Source organism: Parus major, chromosome 2, assembly GCF_001522545.3.
Source record: "Parus major isolate Abel chromosome 2, Parus_major1.1, whole genome shotgun sequence".
Lineage (NCBI taxonomy): Eukaryota > Metazoa > Chordata > Aves > Passeriformes > Paridae > Parus > Parus major.
Window position 1 is genome coordinate 104124544 of NC_031769.1, and position 27521 is coordinate 104152064.

General features: G+C 37.7%; 2 protein-coding genes across 12 annotated transcripts in view; one reads left to right on the plus strand and one right to left on the minus strand.

Annotated features, from left to right (window-relative positions):
- The window catches only part of GREB1L (GREB1 like retinoic acid receptor coactivator), a 133254-nt gene extending 129096 nt beyond the window's left edge, over positions 1-4158 (plus strand). For 8 of the 9 annotated variants that reach the window (XM_015616356.3, XM_015616366.3, XM_033512234.1 and 5 more), the window contains one exon: positions 1448-4156. In XM_015616356.3, coding sequence (XP_015471842.1) covers positions 1448-1611 — 164 coding nt within the window. In that variant the 3' untranslated portion in view covers positions 1612-4156. Of the gene's footprint in view, positions 1-1447 lie in introns of all 9 variants that reach the window. The other variant, XM_033512235.1, reaches the window with a different exon arrangement.
- A 553-nt stretch (positions 4159-4711) lies between these two features.
- Positions 4712-27521, minus strand: part of ESCO1 (establishment of sister chromatid cohesion N-acetyltransferase 1) — a 33137-nt gene continuing 10327 nt past the window's right edge. Inside the window, exons 8-13 of one of the 3 annotated variants that reach the window (XM_015616457.3) lie at positions 19064-19195; positions 11641-11730; positions 9030-9173; positions 8028-8215; positions 7880-7949; positions 5595-5705 (exon numbers count right to left, since the gene is read on the minus strand). In XM_015616457.3, coding sequence (XP_015471943.1) covers positions 7925-7949; positions 8028-8215; positions 9030-9173; positions 11641-11730; positions 19064-19195 — 579 coding nt within the window. In that variant the 3' untranslated portion in view covers positions 5595-5705; positions 7880-7924. Of the gene's footprint in view, positions 5706-7879; positions 7950-8027; positions 8216-9029; positions 9174-11640; positions 11731-12311; positions 12435-19063; positions 19196-27521 lie in introns of those variants that run through there. The other 2 variants (XM_015616449.2, XM_015616463.2) reach the window with 2 other exon arrangements.

Here is a 27521-nt window from a genome sequence, read left to right on the forward strand (position 1 = left end):
TAGGCATCCTGTGTGCCTCTCGCCAGCTAATAATAGTGTGGAGGAAAAGGGAAAGGCAAAGGCATAAACAGCTTGATTAAACAGCTCCATTATTTTCACAGTTTGTTTTGTCACTGTTTTCAAAAGAAATAGATGGAGTGGTTTTTGAGGGTGTATCAAACTTCTGTTCCTGTTGGCAGATAATTGAACCTTAGGTAAGCATTGATACAAGACATTCATTAAGTTACTTTAAAGTGACATCAGCAAGGATTCTGAAAATCAGGCAGTGAATTGTGCAGTCAGCAACTTGAGAGTTGTGAGCATAGATGTTATTGATGAGAACAGGAAATTCTGCTCTGGCAATCAGTCTAAAACATCAATAAATCTTCAGTTCTGTAAATCAAGACAGCTCTTATCTGGAGGAGAATTTGGTCTGCCCCACCAGAACTTGATAAACTCATCCACTCATAAAAATCTTCCTTTTTGTCTTCATGCTGACAATTAGCAAATTGCCAGAGGAATTAAATAATGCTGAAGTGTGTTGCAGAGCTCCAGTGCAGTTGTGGTAGCATACCTGAGCTGTTTCCCTCTCATGCTGAGAATGGTGCATGTGCAAGGAGACCACAGGGATGATGACCCTTAGCTAGTTCCAAGAACCACATTTTGAAGTTTGCTTCTGTGCCCTCTTACACCCTACAGGGCAGGGATAGAGGAGGAAGGCACTAAGACACACTGGGGATGGTGCTGCCCACCACCAGATCCCAGAGTTGACGCAGTCAGAGAGGGCACTTTGTTGTTTCTTGGGCAAGGGGTGGCTTCTTCCCAAATACAGGCAGTGGATGCCTAGTAGGAAGGGCCTTCCCTTGCTTCAGTCAAGCAGAGGAGGGATCTGAACCAAAACTTCCCATGTGCCAGGTGCATGGGCTGGAGCACAGAACAAAGTCCTGAAGGTGTCCAGTTCTTCTGCTTTACCAAGAGCAGCTCTCATACTTAAGGAAGTCAGCGGATTTTCTTAAGCCAGTTATGGGACTTGTTTGGCTTAGCAGAATTTCATCAATGACCTTCTACAAACCCAAATGTCCCACAAAAAAAAGAAACAAAAAAAGTAGGCTTTATTATTTGGGCTTAATTATCAGTAGTAATTTAAAGATCCAGTTAATGTTCTCCCTGCTGGAGTTGATGATATTAACACTGCCTGAGTGTTAGGCAGTGATACCCTGTGATCCAGAGCACACCCCACACCATGCTTGCTTCTCCATGTCTGTGCCTTCCTGCAGATGGACCATTCATATCTGTCCTGGGGCTCCAAAGACTGATCTGAGCCTGCAGTGGCTGGTTGGTGATAGACCCTTCTAATATTTCTTTTTTCCTCCCTAGCAGCAGAGATTTCTTTAAAGTATCTTAATAATCAGTGAAGGAAACGAGTTGTTATTGTACCTTGAGAATCTAATGCGCTTTTCAATTGAAGGTGCCACCCTGTGTGTCATATGTCAAGACAGAAGCTCACTACGGCAGACAATAGTCCGGTTGGAGTTGGAGGATGAGTGGCAGTTCCGACTTCGGGATGAGTTTCAAACTGCAAACAGTAGTGATGATGAACCACTCTATTTCCTTACGGGACGCCACATATAAGCTTTGCTGAGACACCGCTAACAAAGAAAAACTTTTTTTTTTTTTTATAGAAAGTACAATCACTGTGGAGAAAAGTGCAACCAATATTTATCTAGACTGCTCTAAAGGATTCCCTGCATTCTGGAGTAGCTTTATTCTTTGGGATAAGATTACCACATTGGTTATGATTTAAAAGATCCTGGATTCCAGTTATTTTCACTTCATTCACAACCTCCGACACTAATCACACAGCCAACCAAGCTGTAGGATCTGGGAAGAGGATGTTTTGTCAAAGAAGAATCCTTTTTGTATTCAGCTGAGTTAGGGGAAGAAGCTGTTCTCCTCTTGCAGCTGTAAGCTTGAATGTGTTACATGAAACGCACCCCAGCATGTGGAATTTATCGAAGATAGGTGGAGGAGAGCCCACCGTGTCTCTTCAGCTCTGTGCTGTGGTACAGGAATACTCAGGGGTTTGAAACTACAATATAAAGTAGATATTTGTGTTACAAGGAATAGTCTTGTTCTCTGTGCAGTGTTAGTTTTAAATTTGTAATTGTGTATGTATTGAAACTGTCTTTGGCAAAATTTCCACAGGTGTTCAAAGTTTACTACTTAAACCTGAACAAACGGGCAAGCGCATGGCAGGCACTGTGCACCCTTAGCAATGGTATTTTGCCCCAGCAGGCACCTCCTCCTCAGCTCCACGGCCCGAAGCAAAAGGATTCCCAGAGCTGCTCTCTTTTCAGTTAGAGACCAGAATAACTTCCCAGCAAATCACTCTCCTCAGAGCTTTGGAAACTTGCGGTCCGTCCTCCTTTGCGTTTGGAAATGAATCCTCCTGTCCGTCTGGTGCCTTTGTGGTGGACTGTCTGCAACTCTCTCCATTTCCTTTACACTCAACTCCAGTTTGCTGCAGAACTGAGATCAGGTCTGAGTTGTACCCGTAGATGAAGCAACACACCAAGAAATGTGCAGGAGAGTAACAGTGCCTGAGCTGGACCCAAGAGAAACAGAAAGTATTCTACAGTAGCTCCAGGGGGGAGCAGGGAAGAAATCCCAGGGAGCTGGGACTGCTCAGGAGGGAATCTCCAGAAGCAAAGATGTGTGAATCCGTGTACTTCTGTAAATATTGGCTCTGCAGCAATCGCACACTGTCCTATTTCCAGCCGCAACACTGATCCCTGTGAAGGTGTTCTGGAATTAACTCGGTGCCGTAGCATTTGGCTGTCAGGGGTGAATGCAGCAGTGCTCTGTTCCCCTCACACTTAGCAGGAGTTGCCTCACTGAGGTTTACACACACACCCCCCCAACAATCATCTTTCTGCAAATTGTGACCCCCTTTATCAATAAGAAAAATGCAGTGTTCTTTAAGGCTATTCAGGAATATGAATTTACTCCCCAAAAAGCAATGGAATTAATGCATCTTTATACCTTAACTGCAGTCATTGCAGAAGGACCTGCCAAAGCTGCATTTTTTTAAGGCATAGTGTTAATTAAGCAACTTTTTTTATCTTGTGAAGAGATGTTTACAGATGAATAAACATAATATATTTGACAGAGGCCAAAGGAAAATGGTTTGCATATGTCTTTGTTGATGTAGCATTATTTCTGATGCTGTAAATTAAGCAAATTTCACATGAACAACCCCTTTCATTAAATTTATTTTTTATTTTCCTTCAGATACAACTTGCCTTACCTATTTTAACACTGGGAAGAAGTTGGGATATAAAAGATGATTCTTGAAGTTTTTGCTACATCCCTGAATGTATTCCAGGAGCTCTGGTTTTGCCAGAGGGCTTAAGGCCAGCCCCCAGTCTTAGCATGGTGTAGAGAAGTGTCAGGTACTACATGTTCAAAAATGGTTTCATTTTTGTTCGTGTATTTGATGTTTGCACTAAGTTCTTAAAATTCCAGGTGCTGAGACTACTAGGAGGAGTTAGCCCACTGCTAGAGCAGAGCAAAATCATCCTGAAGGCTGAGAGTGCATTTAGAAAATCAGTGTATTTGCCTACCTTTACCAGCTAATAGTAAACCCATTTCCTTAGTGCTCCCCCTATGGAAGCAAAAGGTTTTGGTAACGCTTTGGCCCGAGTGCACTACACCAGCCCCAACAGAGCAGGCCTGTCCCATGGAATGCTTTAAAGTGGCTGCCTGTGAATTCCTGTTAAGGAGACTCGTGGTTGACAGGCACATGATTGCTATTCTGTTTTGGTTTTAAGCCTTGCCATTAAGGCCATTCTTATGAATGTATGAAAATTGGCCAGCGTTATATTTTACCTGTAGATGTTCTTGTCTATTCACAGGTTAAAACTGAATGTAAACTAAGATTTAAAGAATCATATGCAGATGCTTTTTGCTTAACTTATGTAATTGCTTTTTGTGACTTTTGGAAGAGGGTTAAAAACGTTGCTTTCCTAGTGTAAAGTTTTCTTAACCAAAAACTTGGTGAATTTAGCTTCACTAGTCAGTCTACCTCATGTTATTGTTTATGAACTGAAACTGTCTGAAGTTGTGGCTATGGTATGTTTATAATGTGCTTTCATTAAATTTGAATATATTAAGTTACCATTTCAGACTACCTCTCTCTTAATGAGCCCTGTTCTTGCTTTCTGAGCCCACCACAGAGGACTGCTTCTAGAGTTCCTGTGCACCTGCACCACTTTTCTCACAAAGCTCTTTACAGGCTGCTCACAATCCCCAGGAAAATTCCATGGGGCACATTGGAAATAAACAGCCTCTGTAGCCCAGAATTCACCACCATTCTGCTACTCCAGCTTTAAGTACTCTTGAGTATTGAGATACCCCCTCTAGGATGGGGTACAAAGTCTTTGATTCAGCTCTAGACCAAAGCTAAAGACAGCACACCATAAACAAGCATATCCTGACTGCACCCAGGTTCCAAAATTGAAATGAACCCTAAGTTTAACCTTAACTAGATCTTTCCAATCTTCCATTAGTGGTTCTAAACTGTTACTCAAGACTGAAGGTATCCCCACTCACCTTACTATAAACATTGTATGAGGATGGTCTTGATCCTGAGCTCCTGGGGGCACTTATCTTCAGCATGTTTTTCCCACCAAGAAAAGTATGAAATACACTAAAGATTCATTAACACTTAGTATTATACAGAGTAACTTTAAAAAAGCTATCAAGTATTTTATTTTTAATGTATCTACATTATGTACAGATCAAGAAAGGCCACAGCAGTTTTTCAACATACAAACCCTTTGAAAGAGGAGAGATTTATGAAGGAGCGACAAGTATCAAAGTGAAGTCCACTAACAAAGGTATATACTCAGTACAATACTTGAAGAATGACGAGTACACCAGTCCTTGGGCTTTTCATTCCACCTTTTACTCCAAAACTAATCTGGGGGAGAAGGGGACGGGGCCACAAGAAGATTCCAATGCTGCTGCCAGGGAGCAGGCACCCTGACAGGGAGCAGGGTACAGGGGCACCCCAGAAGGCACCGTACAGCCTGTGAGGGTTGTTGCCCACAGCAACTGCACTGTAATGCTCCTGCCTCGATGCCACTGGGCAGAGCCTGGAACTCTGCCAGACACGTGCTGGCAGTGGGAGCTGGGGCAGGAGCCCAGCGCTCCAGTACTGGGAAGCACTGGTATACCACCTTAGTAAGAACTTCAGCATGTACTCGTCAGCCAGACTAGAGTCTTTGCATTAGTTTACAGTCCACTATGAACAATTTTCTGCTGCATGTAAACATGACTACCTAGATAAAATACAATCAAACTTCTGCAAAAGTTAATAAAATATCTTTCTTTTAAAAAAACAAAGTTAGCCTATTACTGCATTGTTTACAATTTTAACAAAATAGTACAACCGTTTGGTTGTTACCAGTCCTGAGTTCACTGTAATAAAAATGGCCCTGGCTTCTGCTGAAGGTCTGCACGCACTCGATGCAGTTTGGCAGAAGTCTCCAATAAAAATGGAATTTCTGCAGAGCAGTTAAGTCTGGTGCTGTCCATTGAGGAAGTTGTATACCAGGAACTGGCCAGTGCCACAGTACTGTGTTGCAAAGAGCTTCCCATCAGGAGTGGGGTCAGAGAAAGCAATTTCCTCCTTGCTTAAGTATGAGCCATATATGAAGTTGCTCCTGTTTAAAAGAGGGGAAAAGGAGAAAATAAGGTAATTACCCTCAAGGAATAATGAAAAATATTTCTGCTATTAGGCCACAAACCATTAATTAAGCAGCACAGACATTCAAAAGGAAGGAGTTCTGTTAGGAGGAGATAGCTCTATTCATGTGATTTATCCCCTCCTTCCAAAGAGCAAGGATGATCACTTGCTCTGGGAGGGTTTTTTAAGGGTCTGGTGTTTTAAAAGGAATGTTTGCACAGAACAATTGCATCAAGAGTTCAAATTTAGAATTTAAAATAAAAAGTTTGAATTAATTCCAAATATTTTTTAATAAAAAAGAAACTGCTGGTGCTGTGACTACCATCACTAGAATTGAAAACAAGCTACAAAACAAGTTGGGGTGCTTATGGAGGGGCCTCAAATGACCAATCTCAAGGCGTAATTCCTAAATACACATTCAATAATTAACTATACAAAAATAAAGAATCAATTTGCTCAACTTGTTCATGAAGAGTATTTCTTTGTTGTATGTTTTAGTCTTATTTGAAGGGAGAGTGAGAATCAAGGGATACCATTCTAATTTCTCTGACTGGCTATGTGAGCAATTTTAGAAAACTGAATTCAGGCTTTAAGACCTCAATTGGTCTTAAAGGGGAGGTGATATTTTATCCTTAGAAACAGAAGAAACTCCCTTTAGATTTAAGTTCTTTATTTTCCATAAAATAACCATAAATGTACCTGAAGAGCAAGCAGGAGCTTCACTCATATGGACATCTCCATTAAATACTGAGGAAAAGATAATGGGAACAAAATCCTTTTTAATTACTACCACCTTTATTCTATTCTCTTTCATGTGTTCAAAAAGATGATTTTGCAAGGTTCTTAAGACTGTCTCTGGGTTTCTGTGACTCCAAGGTACTGTCAAAGCCTGAGTGAAATGAGACAGCCAGTCTCAAAATGGACCTCAGTCTGTTCCCATGCCTTAAACATTCTGAAGTCAGGATTTAGCTGGTTACCAAAATTACCCCATTCCAAATACCTTCTGCTATGGAAAACATTTAGGTTTAGGCAGCTGAGCAGATGTAACTGCTTACTGCCAACCCAAAGCAAGTCTCACTCCTTTCCTTTGCCTTCTGCAACTTCCTAGGCTCCCTCATCTATAATGCCAAACTTTTTAATGAATATAGCAATGAGTTATTGGAAGGCCAAACAAGCACCAGAGCACAGCAAAAGGGCAGGTGGAGGGCGCAAGTAACACGAAAACTGAGGCCTCACTAGTTGTAACAAACCATCAAAATTGATTCTAAAGATCCTTTAGGGCTGTAGCTGAGGAAGTAACTCCTGCATCATTTTGGAAGAGGAATCTTTCCTTTAAAAAACGTTTCTAGGAAGTTACAGAACACACTATTAAAAATCTGCCAGAAACATAGGCAAATAACGAAGTTTATATGCTTATCTGAATACAGATTTACTGTAAATGGGTAAGCCAAAACATGACCTTGATTTGCTCCACCAGCTAGGCAAGATGAATTGTGCAGGGCAGAAAAACTTTGCTAAGCTCTCCAAACACCCAAGAGGGTGAGGACTGCTGGAGGCAGCAGTACCTGTTCTAGAAACTCCAGCAAGATGAGAGAAGCACAAAACTGACAGCCCTAAAAACCTAAATAGTCCTAAGATTTGAGCAGTTCTTGCCATTACTCAGAACTGACATTTAAATTTCTTGGAAAGAAACCTAAGGTTTGGAGACTCAACATTTTTAACATTTATCTAGACAATAGCACAGATGTGTGAGTCCTTTTTATGCATGTAGTGTTTAGCATTCAGCTGGAATACACTCACCACTAACTATTAAAGCACCTTGGAAGTTGAAAATATCCGTAAGGTTCAGTGAACCTGAGTATATATTAAAAAAACAAACCTAAACAATAGCTGGAAGCCACCAGACTATACCCAATGGGTGCACTGGGTCTGTTACTTCCCTCTTTGTACCTAGAAGGAATGATGGCTGGGTTCCCATTCCAGGGGTAATCTCACACTTTGACCAAAGACAGTCTTGTGTCCTTTACTCCAAATTACTGTGGAGGAATTTCCCCCCAAGAGTCTGCCAGGGTGACTCATTACAATTGCACTCAAAGATTTCTGTGAAAGACTAACTATTGTAGAGTACTGACGTTAGTTACTGAACTCCACCTTATACTGGAACTGTCAGCTGTGCTCAAATCCATATCCCCAATATCACCAGCAGTCTGGAAATACAAGCCTGAAACACACAAACAATCAACGTCTTGGACTGAGTTCTGTCTAAGCCATGTGTAGCTGAGGAATGTTTTTGACTTACCTAAGACATTCAATCATCCGAGAAGCGATCTTCTTCCGGCGCATCATGCTGAACACCCAGATCCGACTGATCCCACAGATAGCAGGTTCTGGAGAAGTTGAACAGCACCATGCTTTCTGTCTCTCAAATATCACTTTCTCATTTTCTGAACTGACTTCTGGAACCTTCTCTTCTATAACTCTGTAGCCCTGAAGATGATATGAAAAACACTTGTCACTTTATAAAAGCATCACTAATGACTGAAGAAAATAATTCATGTTTAATTTATTTCAGTTAAACATACTTGGCTGCTAAAATGCCTTACCAAAAAGACTGTATTTTTGTGTCTCATTTAATTTTTCATAACAGTTTCAAAAATCAAGCAGATGACTAAAGATTAAATAAACAAAAAACCCTCTGAAGTTTATTTAACTTAAAATAACAGCAACAAATACTCCAATTCTTATTGCCATCTGTATTAAAGTGTTTGCATTGATTTCTCTGGCTTTGGCTAAGATTGTTTTGCTTGTTGTCTGATACTCCCAAAGGACAGCAGAAAACACTACAGTTTGGAATGGACAGATTACGTGACATCAGTGATTACTTGTCCTGCCTTCCAGTGCAGTTTTGTCCTCTGCTTTTATTTCTTGTGGAGCTGTTTGACCCTGTGGTCGTTCAACTCAATCATACAAAGCATCCACTCTTTCATCCATGCTGGATTTCTGCTGGGTAGGGAGCTGAACCTGCTTGTCAACAAGAAGAGCACAGAGCCAGAGCTGCAGAACAGCAGAGGAAGAAAAATTCCACCCTCAGCTGTATCAAGTTTTCAGATGATGAGGTTTGTCTAAGCCAAGTATGACGCCATCCATGTGTCTCACACAAAACTGAGTAACTGTATTTCAGAATGGTCCAACCACCCAGTCTCTTCCTCTGTGGAACAGGCATACACAGAATACTAATTTGCTGTGAAAAACAGTTATTAAGCACTGACACAGATTATCCTTCTCCAATTCAATCACTTACCCACTGGATATGTTCTGCAATTAAGCAGCCAATGACTTTTTTGTCATTAGAAATAAAAAGAAGAGTTTTAGTTCTAGAGTAGCACATGAGAGGAGTTTGCTGAAATCCCAAGTCATTGTCTACCATTTCTCGGATTTCTTCAACCTGCCAAAATAATTTTAAATGCTGTGTAAGAAACACATCTAAATGCACATTTTTATAAATTTACATTAGATTAAAATCATAGATTTGCAGAAAGGTATCAGGGTATCTAGAACACTGAAAGCTATTCCAAAAGTTAAGGATCAACCTAGCTGCAACACATTATCTTCATAAATGTTCCTTAAACAATAGTCATCTCAAATAAGGAAGAGACCCCTCAGTCAGCTTCCATTAAGTCCCAACTTCATTAGTCAAAGGTTAACAGAGAGAATGCAGATAATCGAACTGTGAGCTCTGATATTTTAGAAGTCAATCAGATCTACAAGGAAAACTAAAGCAATTTACGATTTTTTGTTATTTTTGAAGTCTTGAAAGAACTAATTTATTAAGGATTTTGAGCAGATGACAGCAGGCACAGTGCCAAGGCAGACAGAAAATATAAGCATTTGTTTTAAAGGAATAACTGCTCTTTCCTTTAGCTTTCTACTCTTCCATTGGGTTTTTAAAGAGCAACTGAAACTAAAAGTTTTATTTAGTATTAGCCAGTTTAGAAGAAATATATAAACTCCAGCATGAATGTAAATGAAAGCTTATGCATGAGATAACTTTTTACTGAGTGCTTCCTGAACCTGCATCTGTACATTGGAACAGCCTCTATCATCCCTCATCTCCTGTAAGACAAAAAAGGCACCCTCACCTATGGTTTATTGCAAGGCATTAGCTTTTTGAATGCATGTTGTAGTTACAGTAGTAATGTGAAAGGACAATTACTGATGCTGTATCACAGAATGCGTCAGGCTGGAAGCCATCACATCTGGTCCAACCTCCCTGCTCAAGCAGGGCCATCCAGAGCACATGGCACAGGACATGTTCTTGAGTATCTCCAGTGAGGGAGGCTCCACACCCTCTCTGGCAACCTGCTCCAATACACAGGCACCCACACAGTAAAGACAACTGTGTTAAAAATGCTTTAAAAATAATTTTTAACAGGTATGAGTTACTCTCTGTTTTCTCACCTAAGCTTCAGGTACTAATTTAATAACATACCCAATTATCTGAAACACCAAGTAAAACTATTCTTGAAATCAGGCATCCATGGTTATGACAGATATAAGATTCTATCAACTTCAACTACACAGAAATACAGAGAACTCTATCCCAAATTACTTAATTTGCTATAGTCTTTCTTCTTTTTCTTCACCCATTATTTAAAAAAAAGAATGCACAACAAATGTCCTAAAATTAAGATAATCCCACCAGAAAAATAAAACTAAACTAAACTAAACTTGTAGCTTCTTTTTCATTCACTACCTTAGACTAAAGAAACTGGCTACAACCACACCAGCAGCAAGAGCTGTCCTGGGCTCCAAGCTGTCTTTAGCCTCCAGAAGTCCCTTCCAACCTCAACAACAACCTTCTGTGGCCCTGTGACAGGGGTACTGTAAAAAGTTCCTATCAGCTACAGCAAATCCCCAGCTAAGCAGAGGGAGTGTCAGGCTACAATGAAATGATGCTTTAACATGTATGAACACAAGTTAGCCAGCAGGACACTGAAGTACCTGACTGCTCTAAGTCCCCATTAGTGTGCTGTGCCCAGTTTTAGAGCTTCAAGAAAGACATGAGTCATGGCACAAATGGAGATAAGCTAAAAAAGAGCATGACAATGAATGGAGCTCTAAAAAGCATTATTTAGGAGTATAAACTAAAAAAAAGAACAGCACATCCAGTCAATCTCCTTAAGGTAAAAAAAAATCAGTTTGTTCAGGCACAAAAAATCTGCTGCAAGGAGGAAAAGAAGGATGTTTTCTGTAGCTTTGGCAGTATGATTAGTACTAATGAGCTTAAATTGCAATATGGAGATTCTGTTAAGACATTAAGGGAAAATTTCCTAATGTTATGGTTAGCAAAGCCCTGTAATACAGTCTGAAGAGGTCAGACAAACCTCAAGTGGTAGAATTTTTACAAAGTTGTCAGATGCATCGTAACCAGAGCAAATCCTGCTTTGGACATGGCAATGGACTAGATGACTTTGAGGTGACTTCCCACCTAATTGTTTTTATCAGAAAGTCACCTAGAGAATGCTGCCACATTTGTACTGTGTTACAAAGTTAATAAATTTCAGTTCATTTAAATATAAAGGGAAGTTTATATTATATAAAATATCTGTCAGACATTCTGCAAGGATGCTTAAAAAAAACCACCAAACCCAACACCAAACTTTAAGAAGTTAGTTGGCTGATGCCCTTCCCACCCCTGCCCAGGCCCAGCCTCTCTGTGAGGAAATCAGTAGTGCTTAAGAGCAAGGTAGGTTTTTCTACCTGTCTGTGGAAAAGGGAACAGAACTACTGCAGTTCTGAGTCCAGTTTCAACTGTTCACAGGTAAATGTCACAAACTTTTCTATGAACATTCTCATTTATTTGAAAGCATCAAACAAAGATGGACATGCAAGTCCAGTCATTCTCACCGTACCTTTTTAAGTGCATACTTTGGGTCATCAGGAAGAACCATTATTATCTTTCCATCGGGATATTCAGCCAAGATTCTCTCCTTTTTCCAACCCTAAATAAAACAAACACTTATCTAAACCATATACAAGATGTACTTTTACAGACAGAAATGGCAAATTGCTGTTCTAGACACTGAATTTATGCAGATTTCACAGAATTTAGCAGTTGCTTTGCTAGAGAAGGAAACTTCAGCTAGCTTTTTACAATGAGCACAATAGATAAAATGTTATTTATACAATAATTTATACAGCAACCTAACTATATCTAAAAACAATGTGAAAGTGTCTTACAATTTCCCAACTAGATTTTTCCCCCATAACTACAGTGCAAACTCAATTTTAGGACAGAAGTAGCAAATTCAACTCACATAACTGATTTCCAAACCTACGTAAACTTATTTTTTGAAGTCCAGTGAATGAGAAAGCCCTAAGTTTTATTAGATTTCTTTTTAACATAGTTACCTCCACAAATACACACTCAGTTTTAAAAGTCTGGCATGCGAAAGACCTCCAGGAGGTTCTAAGTGAACTGATTGGCATGCAGTTGCCCAAAATGTAAGGAATAGTTTTATTTTGTTACTGATCATAACTGTTAAAGCCACAAGAAGGATACTAGAAAAAAATTTATAACTACCTTCTAAGAATCTAATAGGGAAGGAGACTACGTTGTGTGTATCTGAAGTATAAACATACTCAAAAAAATAGAGGTAATTAACTCTTCTTCAGATCCACACTGGTGGTGAATAATGAGCAGTACCTGCATGGAAAAAAACAAAACAAAAAAGCCACTTAAATCTAGCAAGATGGGACTGGTAGATATTAGAACTCAAGTTGCTTTGATGGGACCTAAAAATACTGAATGCAGAAGTAACTTCAGCCACTAAAAAGGCTGACCTACAGTCTTACTTCAAAGCAACTTTAAATAAAAAAGTCTTTGAAGAAACAATACTGATGGAGTGATTCTCATTGAAATCTGTACCTTCCCATAAAATAATGTTTGACTGAAGACCAAGCAATGGAATTTGGCACTCTATGAATGCCATATATACTACCACAAAAAATGTTAAACTTCAGCGTTGTAATACTTGATCTGCACCTCATTTTATTCGTACTGATTTTACTCCCTTACCCCACGGAAGACACGAACAGAATAATTTTAGAAAGGTATCTACTTGCTGCTAGCCCTGAAACTATTTAAGTATTAATTTAGCACCCAGCATGGCAATGGTTGCAACAGTCATTATTTTAATCCTGTCTGAATTACTTCTCAGTAGTAACTGAACAAATTAAGATCCTGCTTGAATTTATATACATTATGGTCTGAACACAAAGGGCAGTAAACAGCAGCGTCATCCTATTTAGGGGAGCAGGAAAGTGTAATTTGTGGGATTGTGACATGCTTTTTTTGAGACTGTAGTCAGGAAAGGCATCAAAAATCAGGTAACAATTACTACTTGCCAACCTCAAACCTTACCTCTCTCAAATTTTTATCTTTTTCTGCCTTCTGACTACCTGTTTGCTCTGCAAGAGCTTTTTACAGCATCCAGACTGCTGCAAGCCCAATGCATAAAATTCAATGCTAATTTTTAGGCTAAGGTATCCTGTTAATGTTATAGCCCGGTATTTCCACAAAATAAAATCCAATAAAGAACAGAACACTTCTCAACATCATAAATATTTATGCCTTTAAGCAACAGTATATTAGCACAAGTCTAAAAATCTGTAAAAATGCAATAATTGATTCTCAAATGTATAGGACTCATTATTTTCATTAGTTTCCACCTGTTCATCTTCTTAAGTGATCTGTGTAATATGGAGACTGATGATATTCACAGAAGGGGTAGTTTCTAAATTGAAGTATTTTGGAATTCAGAAATGCATCTTTTAGATGCAGCTTTCCAAAAAGTTTCTGTAAGGCCTAAGCTCAGCCAGATTTTTTTTGAAGCTGTTTTAAAGCTGTACTGAGCCTTTAAAGTCACATGCAGCTCTAATAATGTTATAAACTATGATTTCATATATTTACCTACACCCTTATTGCTGAGTTTTGCTTCCTTTAAATCAGACAAATGGAAGCAATGCAAGACTGGTCACAACTCTCATATTGTAACACTGAAGGGAAATGCTACAGCTGCAGCTGGGAATAATCCTATTACATATTTACAGTACACAAAATATGCTTTAGCGCCAGCATTCTCATGTGGTCGGAAAATGATTTCCCTAAACACACCTATTAATACTTTTTAACCAAGGCCCCCACTGTTTTAACACTACTAAAATACTACAGTCTGCAAGGTATTTAAATCACTGATAACTAAAGCAGGACTCTTTCAACAGGGAGATGACAACAACCTCAGCAGAGTAAGAAACAGAAGTCTTATGTCTGCAATATATAGTATTCTATTGCAGTGTCAGAAAAATTGCTTTCCCTTGTCTTTTAATTGACATTACATTAGGACACTAGGACTTATTTACTGTAAAATCAGATACCCAAGCATTAATATACATTGCCCATGATGACCAAAGTTAAAAAGAAAGCTACTCTTCCCATAGGGAAATATGTTCTGCAAGGCCTGGAGTAAAAGCACATGACTATAACACTACTCCCTGATACTGCAAGTCTGTGCCCAACAAGAGATTACCTCCAGCCAGCAGCAGCAAGGCAGGCAAAGACTCTTCACCACAGCTCAGCAGACTGATACTGTAAGGGGGTGTGTAAGCACTGCAGCAAAACGCTCCTCCCCTCCATATTGGGACAATTTATTCTACAAGTATTTTTAACTGCTTGAGAAAATAAGGCAACTCTGCAATGCACAGTTAGCTCCTTTTTTGTCTACCTCTAACTTCCTCCCAATTCAAACAAGAATAAAGGCTGCTTCTGCTGTGTTTAAGGGGCAATGGCAATAGGATTACAAAAGATATCGTTACAAAAAAAGGCAATATAGACAAGCAGCTGCAACCAGATCATGAAATAGTGTGGAAAATAGCTACCACTACAGAGTGGTGAGCATTGTTTTCACTGGATATGATGTATGTATATAAAGAATGAGGTAGAACAGGGGTGTTAAGATGGCTCCAACATTAATAGCACAGTAACTAAAAGCTCAGTACTGTTTTTCATTAAGTATGTTCTGCTTATGGAACATCTGATGTAGATTTGTCTTTAAAAGCATAAGTCACCAAATGTGATAGCCTGCTTCCCATGAATTTCCTAAGTTTTTAGAAATTCTTACATATGAGCAGAAAATGATACAGCAATGCTGGTGCCTTTCTGTATATGCCAGTTCTGTTTTTTTTCTGTACTTTTCTGTACTCACTGTTTCTTAAATTAATACAAATACATGGGAAAAAAAAGTGTCTTTTTCTTATAAAGTTCTTTTCCTCAAAAATACTCAGGCACTGAGGAAAACATGGTTACTACTGTATAATTCTTGGTCTTCACTATGAAGAGCATCTATGATTTTTTTCCTTAGTAATGAAGACTAGTGTAAAATTTTGTAAACTATTGTCCCTGACAATTTGCAGAGAAATGGGTCTGCTGCACTCTTCTTCCTGACAAATATATATACTCTGCCTCTCCTTCCTATGAATGGAATATAGAGAATGAGTTTTTGACTGCAGAATACATTAAGATCCTTGAATATAACTACCAAATACTATCCTCTATTAAAACTTCTCACAGAAGATACTAATGGTAAGAATTTCACTTGTAATACTATTTTTATGTCATATAGATGCATTACTTTTGGAATTAATACAACTCAAGACAAGTATGAAATCCTAAGATGACATGAAGTTCAGCACCATCTTCAATCCAAATATCCTATTAACTTTAGATGCCAAGAAGTCAAACATTGCCTTTCTTTAAATGTGAGCATCATAAGAAGATCAGAGACTAACATGGGTGCAGCTACAGCAGAATAGCTGTAAACTTAACAAGATTACACAGCCCAAATAACAGTTTCCTCCATTTTCTAAAGCTTAAGAATATTCTTAACCAAGAAGATGAGCTTGAAATACAAACACATTAACTGCAATCACATATGACACCTGAATCCACAGGCATTTACTAACTTAAGGTTTTGGCTTTGCAACTTCAAACACCATTAAAAATGCCTTGCTATTACAAAAATATTTTGCAGAAACACTAAGTTGATCCTACGTGGTATCACAGGGAGGATACAGAATTGATACTGCGTGGTATCACAGCTAGAAGATTTTATAAAATGGAATAATTTATCCATCCCACAGAGTTGCCCATCCTGCTGGAGTTAACACCTGATACGTGCATCACTGCTCAGTGCACACACAAGTCTGGAGACTTCTGGATGTCTGAAACCAGAGGAGAGTGAGACAGATTGCTCCATTTGTCTGCAGCTGGGGACATCTCTCATTCCTGCTCCAATGTTAACCTTGGCCATCTTACCTTCTTGTTAATTTAATTTGCATGTTCCTATTAATAAAAAATGTCACCCTTAGGAAAACCTGTATCAATCATTGCCAATCTTCTGTTCCCAAATCTAGAAACTATCATCACATATGCCAAAATTTCTCACTATACACAAGGCCTACAATTTCCTTAACATCTCTATCAGACACACACAGCAAAGCCAAGTATCCAATAACAACTGCTTGTTAGCTTGTCCTTTTTTTGGGGACATCATGAGATTTCTAGAGACCTAAACAGAATTTTTTACTACCATGAGTAAGACAGACCTTTGAAATAACCCACCAAATAAAATTTTATTTTGTTGAAGATAGTAAGTAATTTATTATTTACATACAAACTACCTTCTGGCTACCCAAAACTTAAAAAATCCCACAGAAATCTCCGGGCAGGTGGGCAAGACACTAACAACAATGTCCATTTTCAGAGTCCACAGCAAGGAGCTCTAGCTTGACAGTGCATACAGACCTACTTTATTTGAGTCTGTGAAATGAATCATTCATAGAACTACTAAGCCCATAACATGAGATGTCTAAAAGGGAGAAAAAACTGAGAAAAGTTTTCTCAAGTCAGACTGGGACCTCATCATGTGTCATGGAGAATGTGAATGACACGGGAATGACAAATGAGATATATCTGACTGATACCATGTACCAGATCCCTTAGAATGGCCTCTGAATCACAAGTCATGCCAAACATATTAACTATACATAAAGAGTGTCTGGAGAGCTAAAAAAGTAACACGTCAAGGTCACTGAGACCACAAGTTCCTGGACCGGGAAGTCTAAACAAGGAGTTAACAGGACTTTCCCTAGTACATTTTTTTTAACCCCATGATGCTACTGTCCAGTTAACACTGTCAGGGAAAGGAAGACAGTTAAAATTTCACTGCACTAACTAGATACAAATGTCCAGAAACCTATGAGCCACCCTCCCAACAATCCCCACTATAAACCTCCTAGCAAAATCAGGATAATTAGCAATCATTCCAGTATTTCTGGATGACTAAGAATTAACAAGTAGTCACTTGGTGTACTAATTCACTGCCAAGAAGGCTTATCTTAAATTGAAATTATTTTCTAAGAGGAGGCGAGAATGTTTCTGTCACAATACTATCAACCAAGAACCACTGACTCCAGATCAAATGACTAGTGGTAAAAACTCATCTATTTAGAATAGCAAAAGTTACTCATCCATGCAGTAAAGTGTTAAGATTGTTAAGGGGGGAAAAAAAAATAAAAATCAGAGAGGAATATGAAGACTCATAAGTGTTCTTCTTTCACGTCTTACTCTACAGTTTCCATTGCAGAATAACTATCTAAATCATGGCTCCATGGCTCTACAGTCATCTACAATGTCACAAAACACAACTAAAGCCTCAAAAGATTACAAAGAGAGAACTCTTTATTCACTGAACTGACAATACAAATAATTTGCTTGAGTACACGTTGTTGGAAGTTTTGAGAAGATGGCTAGCAACTGAGAAAACAATAGGGAAAGCTTTTTTCAAGTTAAAAGCATACCTAAGTCTGTATGAAATTATTTATGACTGGTTTAAGGCAGTCTGCTCATTCACTTTCTTAATTATGTTGCTACTGTAGATATACACACAAGTGTGACATTTCAGCTCTTTCAACTTCCAGAACATTCAAAACTTCAGTACAGCTTCTTACCTACATGAACATGTACAGCTTTAAGCAGCTACTGAACTCATGTGCCAAAGAGCTTCTGTCCAAAAGAACTAAACATTATCTTCTGTGAATTATGTTTACATCTTTGGTAACATTCAAGATCTGAAAGTACTTGGGTGGGGAAAGGGAGGACAAACAGGAATAAAACGGGGAAATATGTTTATGATGCCATTATAACTGAGTTCCATCACACTCTCTTCCCAGTCCCACCCTACAATGTAGCTAACATGTATCAGAAGAGATCTTTCAAGATGTCCAGATTATTTAGCAAAAACTAAACAAGGACAGAATAAACACCAGAACTATTCACCAGAGACTTTCAAGCACTTTAGGTATCAAGTTATATATTTATATTTGCAAACACTGGGATAAAAGTGTGCTTGAGATTTAAGAGTAGCCCAACAGCCATTTGGTGCCTATGTGAAACAAATAGGCGGCCTCAGTTCAGTTATCCTGGAGGTCTTATCTACTCGAGTGTAGAGTACTGAAGGTAACATGTATGATAAAAATACTTTGTGAATTCTATTCTGGATTTCAGACATGTGAAAAGGTATTTCCTATTTCTTGTAATATCAGCTAGTGTGAAGTAGCTGATTTTACAATATATATGAAATTATACAGAATTTTTCAAATCTGAGATTTATGAGATACTCAGAGACATTATATATAATGAAATTTTCAAGTAATATATATTTTAGAGATCACATTCTCATTATAAATTCAGTATAGGTCCAATACACTATGAAGCTGTATCAGTTGAATTCCTAGGCAGTCTCTCCTCAAATTTTACATAATTAATGGAAAAGTAGTTTGTAAGATCACACACTTAGAAAAACAGGACAGTCAGCCCTTCATCTGACTATTAAGTCAACTGCTGCTGTGAACACCAATTGTAGAGAAACCTGTATTCAGTACTTTCAGAAGAGTGATATTCCTTTGTTTTCCTATCACTACCCTCACACCTCCTCAAGATCAGGTAACTGTAGCAGAAATAATAAAATGGCAATGAAACACCATTATTGTACTATTTTTATACATAACTTATAACCTGTCTACCATGGCTCTTAAAAACATTTATTTCCCAAAGTGGATGATTTATCCACTACTGGATAAATGTGGATATTTAATGTGGATATTTAGCCTACTGTGATAACAATTTGTTGAAACACAGCTTAATGTAATATGAATTGTAATAGCACAAAGCAAATGAAAGATACCATTTATGTCTTTCAAAACAGAAGGTTTTCTTACCACATATTTAACAGCACTTATGAACTGGTTGTGGAATAACAGATGCTGGGTTTCATCCTCTGGATTTGACACAGTGTAAAGCATTCCACAAATATTACAGGAAATAGCACCAAATCTCTTCTGTCCTCCATCCTATAAAAAAAAGAAAAACAACAAAACCAAACCAACAAATAACCCACAAAGCAGGAATTTAAGAGTTTATTGCACAGCAAATACAGTTAAACAGAACTTCCACTGAATCACATATTCCTTCTAATAATGTATCTTCTGGAAACTCAACACAAAGGCTAAAATGGGTGAAACAGGAGAAACAACAAGCACAGAATTTAGAACCTCATCTTTTGAAAACCCGTATGCTCTTAAAAGGCGCAGGCATCAATCACAAAGAAAACTCTACCTAAAAATACTTGCTCTACCCCCCCATTACTTTTGAATAAATTACTTTTATTCTATGACATACAAAGAACAAAGAATTCTTCCTTCATTTCTCCTATCTGCAGAAATCTTCCACCAAGAAAATTCCCATATCCAGCCCATCACAACTTAGTTTTCCCTACACTTTTGCTGCAGCCTGTCTTTGGTTGTGAGCTGCTTTGAGGTATGCCACAGGTGAGCCATTTTCCTAGAAGTCTGTAAGTTTATCCAAAAAAAATGAAGCTATGGAAATAATCATTAAGGTCAGCAATATATCTGCAACAGCTGATCACTATCTTCTTTGGTGTTCAACGAGAATTGAGTATTTCAAGGCAATTTTTGCGACACTGTATAGCAACTACATTGCAAAGGGAAAATCATACCATTCATGACTTCTAGGTTCTTCTGCTACTCTGTATGCAACCATTACCAAAGTGAGGGCACTACTCAGTACCTACTGCTTTTATGTTTATTCATTAAAAGTTATTAATCTGGAAACACTCTCAGATTTTGGAGTCAGTGCCTAACAAATAGTGAAGTATCAGGTGCTGGGGCTGCCTTTTGCAAAGAGCAAAAGAATACCAGTTAGAACAAAATCTCTAGCCAAAAAGGCATGTTTAAGTTACAGCTTAATGCTCAACTACTTTTTTTTTTCCTCTTTAACTACGTTTGGAAATTGAGCTTATGTAAGCAGCAATAAATGTCACTTTTAATTTATTTTAACATACATCACAAGCAATAGAGAAACAGGAATTTACTCTACACTCTAAATCAGTATAATAAGCAAAAAAGGATTTGAGGGTGTTTTTTAATATTAAATTGATCTGTGTGCACAATCTGCAAGAAAACAGATCACATCAACTTAATATTGTTTTCTAAGAGCTGAAAATAGCCATAGTAAAAAAAGCCTATTTTACAGAAGAAAGCATTTTGCAACACAGAGGTGTTTACAAAACATTTCCTATTCCTTCCATCTTCAAAGACATGTCTATGAGCTAAACAACAGTTCAATTCTCCACACAACAGCAATGTTTTTCAAAGAGACATTAGTGCCATCTAAGGTGTAGATATCAGTTTCTTCCCAAGAGACTAAAGGCACAACAGGCCAGACAAATTCAGAGTTGAATGTCCCCTTAGGAGCACAGGCCAAAAGAAAGAAGCAGAATCTGGGAAGTCATTGCTTTAACGATACATCAATGTACTGATCCTTACTGTGTGCAGAAGGAGAAACAGGAGTACGCTATGTTTCTGAATGGAAAGGGAAAGACGAACCGAGGTTGGATTTGTAAAGTCAGAATAAGATGAGCTTTCTAAAAGTCCAAAAATCGAACCAAACACATTTTATTTCACTTGCAGATTTCCTTTAAAGCAGCAAAACAAAGTACCCATTCTAGCCACCAGAAGAAACTGCATTTCAAGGGTTAGTACACAAAAGATAAAAAAAGCAGTGCAGCAGTGCAGCTGACTATCTAAAGATGAACCAGACTTAATAATCCTGTCTTGAAGATGGAGAACATACCCCCTTGTACCTAGAGCAGAGTAAGTGAAAAGGAAATGTACTTTGATGCTTGGAATATACATCAACAAAAATCCCAGCTACTTAAATTATAAAATCAGCTAAATAAAGCCAGTCTTAAGTATTGCTACTGCATTAAGCCTCATGACAATTTCTGTTCAAATCATCAAGACTATTAAACTAACCTGTAAGCTTACTATCAAAAAACTCAAGCCAAAAAATGCTACTTATGCAGGAAGTCACCAGAAAACACAAGGCAAGGATATCCTCAAAGTTGTCCAGCTCCCATCTTACCTTGTAAATACAAATGCTGTTTTGCAAGTTTCTGGGAACAGATCAGTTCCCTGGAATAGTACTGCCATATTGCATTTTACAGTCAGCATTTCTTAGATATTGCTGGTATCAATGTCTGAGTTTTGGGGGAAGATTTTTTGTTTGGATTTTGTTTTTTAAGGATTTCATTGATATTACTACTCTACACACATTCAGTTGTATCAATGGGCTACCCATAGAGGTTAATATGAAAGCCCTGTTTCATCAATTATCAGAAAAAGCACATTGTAGAATCTAAAGCAATATTTTGAACTCTGTAGCCCTGATAAACACGGACTATAGCCTTTAGGAAATATTTTACAGTCTTCTGAAAACAAGGAAGAAGATTTTTGTATAACCAAAGTACTATTTCAAAGACACAGCACAGGATAAAATGCTTCAGGCAAAAATTAAATGCAGGAGCTTTAAAATCCAACACAGACTGCAACAACAAAAAAAGACATGCAAAATAAAGTCAGGAATTATGATGAATACATGTTTGTATTTTAACAAAACATCTACAGGATCTGACTATTTTTAAAGTGATGTCATTCCATAAGCAGGAGTGGAAAGGGCAGGCATCCAGAGGAAAAAAGTGCTCCCAAATCGTAATACTGCATTAAAGCTTTCCAGACCTTCCTAATGGGAAGAGATCAACAACAACCAACCAAACAACAAAATGAAACAACTACAAAAAAACCAACAAAACAAAACAACCTCAAACCAAAAAAAATCCAAACAAAACCAGACATAAAAAATACCCCCAAACCACAACAACCTAGGAGCACCTTCTGTACTATGTATGAGAGTAAATATAACTGGGATTTGAAGTGGAAATCTTCTCAGCAAGCATCAGATACTGAAAAATAAAGTGCTGACTTGTCACAACTAGAAAAAGATTCAAGAAGTTTGACTCTTAAAACTTATTGTTTTTCAGAGGAACTATATTCAGGAAAATGTGGTGTTTCAGGCAGGAAAAATGTTGTTACTCTGTTTACATCTCAGTTTTCTAAACATAATAAAGAGAAAAAAATGCTTTTATTTCCTAAGCCAGTTTGCACACGTAGATGGCAATTAAGCATCCCATCATCTCAGGCAATCCTGAAGTAGAGAATATCCACAGTTTCAAGGCTAACTGTAATTGAACATTGGGACAATACTGCCTTAACTTCATAAGAGTTTCTCAATTCTGTGTTAGACAGAAAGAAAAGTCTTACCAATATCTTCTTTGAGAAGGTGCATGTCTGCTGATCCTCCATATGTGCAATAGGGAACCCTGCAAGCAAAAAAGGCATTTGGTGCCTCTGTAGGAGATGAAAAGGGGTGCTTTTTTTTTTCCCTTCGTTTCTTTTCTCTCTCTTCAGTCACAGATTAGGTCACCTCCTTCTTGATTACCTAGCATTAGTTAGAGGAAAATTGCTTTTTCCTCTTTTCCTCTATCCTTTTCACAGAACAAAGAATAAATCCCAGCCAGAGAAATGTGCAGGCTGAAAAGGAAATGTAAGAAGTACAGGAAGAAACAACATAAAGATTTTGGGGCACTCCCCAGAAAATTAAAAGGTCAAAGAATGCTATTTCAGTGAAAGATGCATTCAAGACTGAAACTGATGGATAGATCTTGTTGCTGATCAGGAGGATCAGAAGACATGTCCCAACTCAGAATAAAATCTAGTCTTCATTTTGAACAAAAAAACCCCAACCAAACAAGAAAGAACAAAAAAACCCAACCCATCACCAGTGCCCACCTTCCTGAAAAGCTATTTTAACAAAAAGATATAAATCAACTTGCAACTTTCAAAGTCTCAATGTATCTAATTTTACTTAACATATTTGAAAATTAAAATGGTGGGTCATTATCCATCATGAAATTATATCTTTTATTATAATAAATAGGTCATTGGCTAAAGCAATATGAAAAGCAACACAAAATAAGAAAATCTGCACAATATTGATGATGGACAGGTAATCCATCCTGAACTCATGTAAAAGTATTAAGCAGGAATATTACAGACATTGCTCTCATAAGCACAGGTTTTGGATTGGATAAGGTTAATTTCCTTCACAGCTGCTATGGCGCTGTGTATTAGATCTGTGCCCAAAACAGGGCTGATAACACAGGGATGTTTTAGCCTGCTGCACAGTGCTTACACAGCATTCAAGGCCTTTTCTGTTTCTCACACTGCTGTGCCAGTGAGGAGGATGGGGGTGCCAAGAAGCTGGGAGGTGACAGAGCCAGGACCAGAAGATCCCACCTGACCAGAGAAAGGTATCCCATGCCATATGGCATTCTGCTAAGCAGTAAGAGCTAGGAAAAGAGGGAGGAAGGGGAGGATGTTTGGAGTTAATGGCATTTGTCTTCCCAATTGTTACACATGAAGTCCTTTTTTCCCAGAGAAGGCTGAACATCTGCAAGCCGATGAACAACAGTGAATGAATTCCTTATTTTGCTTTGCTTGCACGCACAGCTTTTGGTTTACCTGAGAAGCTGTTCTCTCCCAGGCTTCTTGGGGACAATGAGAGAGCAGCTGCATGGTGCTTAGGTGCCTGCCAGGGTTAACCTACAGCACACTGCTCGTTAGTGGCCTTCGTGCCTGAATTCCTGTACCAGCTCCCAGCTAATGTAACAAAACATTCTCACCTCCCTTCAGGACAAAGGACACCAAGTACAACCCACCTGAATTTGCAAAACAAAGCTGGGTTGCTGCAGAGGAGAAGAAATGAGAAGAACTGATACTAAGAAAGAATACCATCCCTGTAAGAACAGAGCTATCCCAAAGGGCACCGTTTGTGTGGAAGGAAAAATAACTGCTCGCAACTACCGAACTCCTCCCTTATGCTTACGAAGTAGTTACTGTCTCATTTTCACTGGCCTTACAGGACAGGAGAGAGGCAGCACTTAACTAATGAGAACAATGAAAGATTGCCTAAAAGCCATTCTCTGCATCTTCAGAGAAATTGCCTAACCAGACTATACAAGTTTAAGGAAGAAAATAGCAACTTTAAATGATTGCTATCCAAGTTGCTTCAGAAATTCTTCTCATAAGAAATTACTCTTACACTTATTATGTCCAAGGGTTGTGTTTTCATCTTAAAGAAAAATATTTATTTCACATATAACCTATTTCAGTCAAGCAGGAAACTATGTTCAATTTTAATCAAAATATATGTAAGGAAGAATTCAAGCATGATATCCAAATGTGTAAACCGGATTAGCATGCACATCACATCCACACACAGCACCAACTCGAACCACAGAATCAAAAGCACCTTCCATCAATCAAACCTGATCCACACTCTTGCTGATACTTTTAACGATCACCTACATTTAATCTCACTTGCTGGCATCCAAGCATTAACTCAGAGCTCTAGAAAGCCAGAAAAGTCTCCATAACTCAAAACTATCCTTCTATCACTTCAGTGATTTGTTTTCACTGTTCATTCATTTTACATGCATTTTTTTTTACTTTCCTGTATCTAAGGACTTATTTTCAAAATACTAGTCAATTCAAAGGAACAAACCTCAAAATGGAATAAGTGTCCCTGTCCTTCATAGTTAATTATTTAGAAGATTTCTTTGTAGCATTAATGCTTTTATCAATTCTTATTTTTATGGTCGAAATTTTGTCCTAGGTCTGACAGGCAAGCAGAATTTTTACAAGACAGAAACAACTGACTTTCCCTGTCTTGGTTGTACATCATCTCTCATTTCATGAAAACTGAGAACACATGATTTGTGCTTTTGTCTTTCTTTCCATTTCAGAATTTAAAAGAAACAGATGATTTCATATTCAAGTTCTCTTATTTGCAAATCACATCCAAGCAATTGAAAAGCAAGTAACAATTTTAGTGCATTATTTTACAAAGCTTCCTATGGAGCTCCATGTAACAGCCTACCAACTGAACATGTAAATGAAGTGTTAAGAGGTGCAGTTCACAAATATTCAGAACAGACTATTCCACCAAAAGCCAAGTCACAAATTGGAATGTAATGAATTTTTAGCCGCGATCTTAATTTCTTTGCCCTGAAAAAGAAAGACTACTCTCTCTTAAGTCTGAACCTAAGTCTTTGCATATCACTTCAATCATCACTGTTTTCTGGCACTGTTTGTTTTGTGAAGTGTCTTGGAGCATTAGATGCTTTGCTGTCCTCAGCTGAAGTTCTACACTCTGAAGAGACTTGCTTTTTATTTTTTTATTTATTTTTTTTTGTGTGACAGCAAGCAAATCTGCACAGAAACAAGCCATCGTTTGACACCAATGCACTTCTACAAAATGAAGATAATTTTATGTTTGAAAGCTGCCCAGATAACAGTATGATGTGTACCAGGAAAGAGATCAGTGCAAATGCAGCTACTAAGTATTTCTTCTACAAACAGAATTTGTGTTATTTTACTTCAGTTAGTCAAATGCCTTAAAGCTTGTTAAAGATTATACTCTTTAAGAGAAAAAGAAAATTAATCTAATTATAGTAATCATATCGAGAAGGAAGTCAAGATACATCTTTGATTTAATATAAAAAACCCAAAGCATATTGTGAAAAACAAAGCCCAGTTTTACCAAAACACCTCTCTAAATACAGCTCAGGGACCAGAAACATTAGAATACACAGACAATACTGTAACATTCCAGACTCTAACCTTCAAATACCACAAAAAAACCTAAAAGTGTCAAACTTACATATAAAAGACTAGGAAAACTCAGTAGCAAACAAGCAGCAAAATAAAGATTTTGCTTTATGTGACTAGTCAAATAAATAATTACTTTTTCAGCTTTGGTTGTAAAATGAAAGAAGGATTTTGTACATACATTACATTAAGATGGACTGGCTCGACACATCTCCAGAAGAATCAGATCTCACACTGGAGAGCCCAAAATTGCATCTTTCAGGAATTTAGTCTTTTTTTTAAAAAGTGTAACAAAACACTAATTAAATGTCTCTTGCTAAGAATAAAAGCATGACTTCCTAACTTCACTTAAGGTAAAGAATAATTAAACTGCTTTTCTTAATACAACATGCCAGAAACTTGAAATAAAAAATATTTCCAGCTATTAACTGTAATTTTTTAGATACTAGAAATGCTAATTTAGTGGTTTGACCTTGTGTAGTGAGACTGCTCTCCACACAGGAGAAATTTCAACCTCAGCAGTTTTTAAACCATATTACTAATTTCTCTGTTCTCACAGGATCATTATGGAACTATATAAACTCCTTTGAAAATAATTACTACTAATAATAGAAAAATAAGCCCACCCATCCACCTTTTAAAAACTCACCGTGGTTTTGCAAGTAAAACTATTAATTACAAAAGGTACCTTATTTTACTATACGCATTTAAGCTCAAATCTTTTGAGTATTTGCAGGAGAAAAGCCTAGTAATTTAGAAGTCAATTTAGACACCTTTCACCTCTAGAAGTTAGCACAAACTATTCTAAATATAACTATGTCTCATCTCCACTGTAACCAAGGTCAAGGACAGTATTTTACAAAGCAGCTTAACTAGTATTTGGGTTCTTCTACATGTTTTGACAAAAGAGCAGTCTTACCCAAAGTAAAAGAGTAACAGACCAATACCCTACCTAAAATGTTGTCTTGGTAAACTGAAGTATAGGCTTTATTAAAATGCCCTTTCCACATAATAAAAAGCCTACTCTGAACTCAATGAAATCAGTGAATTAGATTTGTATGAAGTGCTGAAATATACAAGACATTGTGAAGCTGTTACTTTCACATTTAGAAATTAAATATCCACTTGCATTTTCCAGAAATATCCATAGAAAACAACAAAGATTCTCCCATTCTTCCTCATTTTCCCACTGTTCTTCATCAATGAAACTGTCTTTAAAATTTTGCTTCTTAAAAAAACTTTTATTGTTGTATACTGAAGAAAAGATTACTCTCCTAATTCCAGCTGAATACAAGGATACTACCAGCATAATCAGTAACTTGCAAAAAATCTGTTTGTATAATGAACACTGCAGAGAGCTACACAAGCCCTCTTCAGTAGCCAAGCAGGAAGTATTTCTTCTTGTCAAAGATCCTAGCAACTTTTCAGACAAGTTCTGTTACTGTACGAGTAAAAATTAAATTAGCTTCACAGAAATGAAAAGGGGTATTTGTATAGTCCTTTTAATATAGTTAAGATATTTAATCATTCATTTTAATTTTGTTGGTAGAATGGATTTCAAATAGGCAGTAACTGAAATACTTCTTAAATG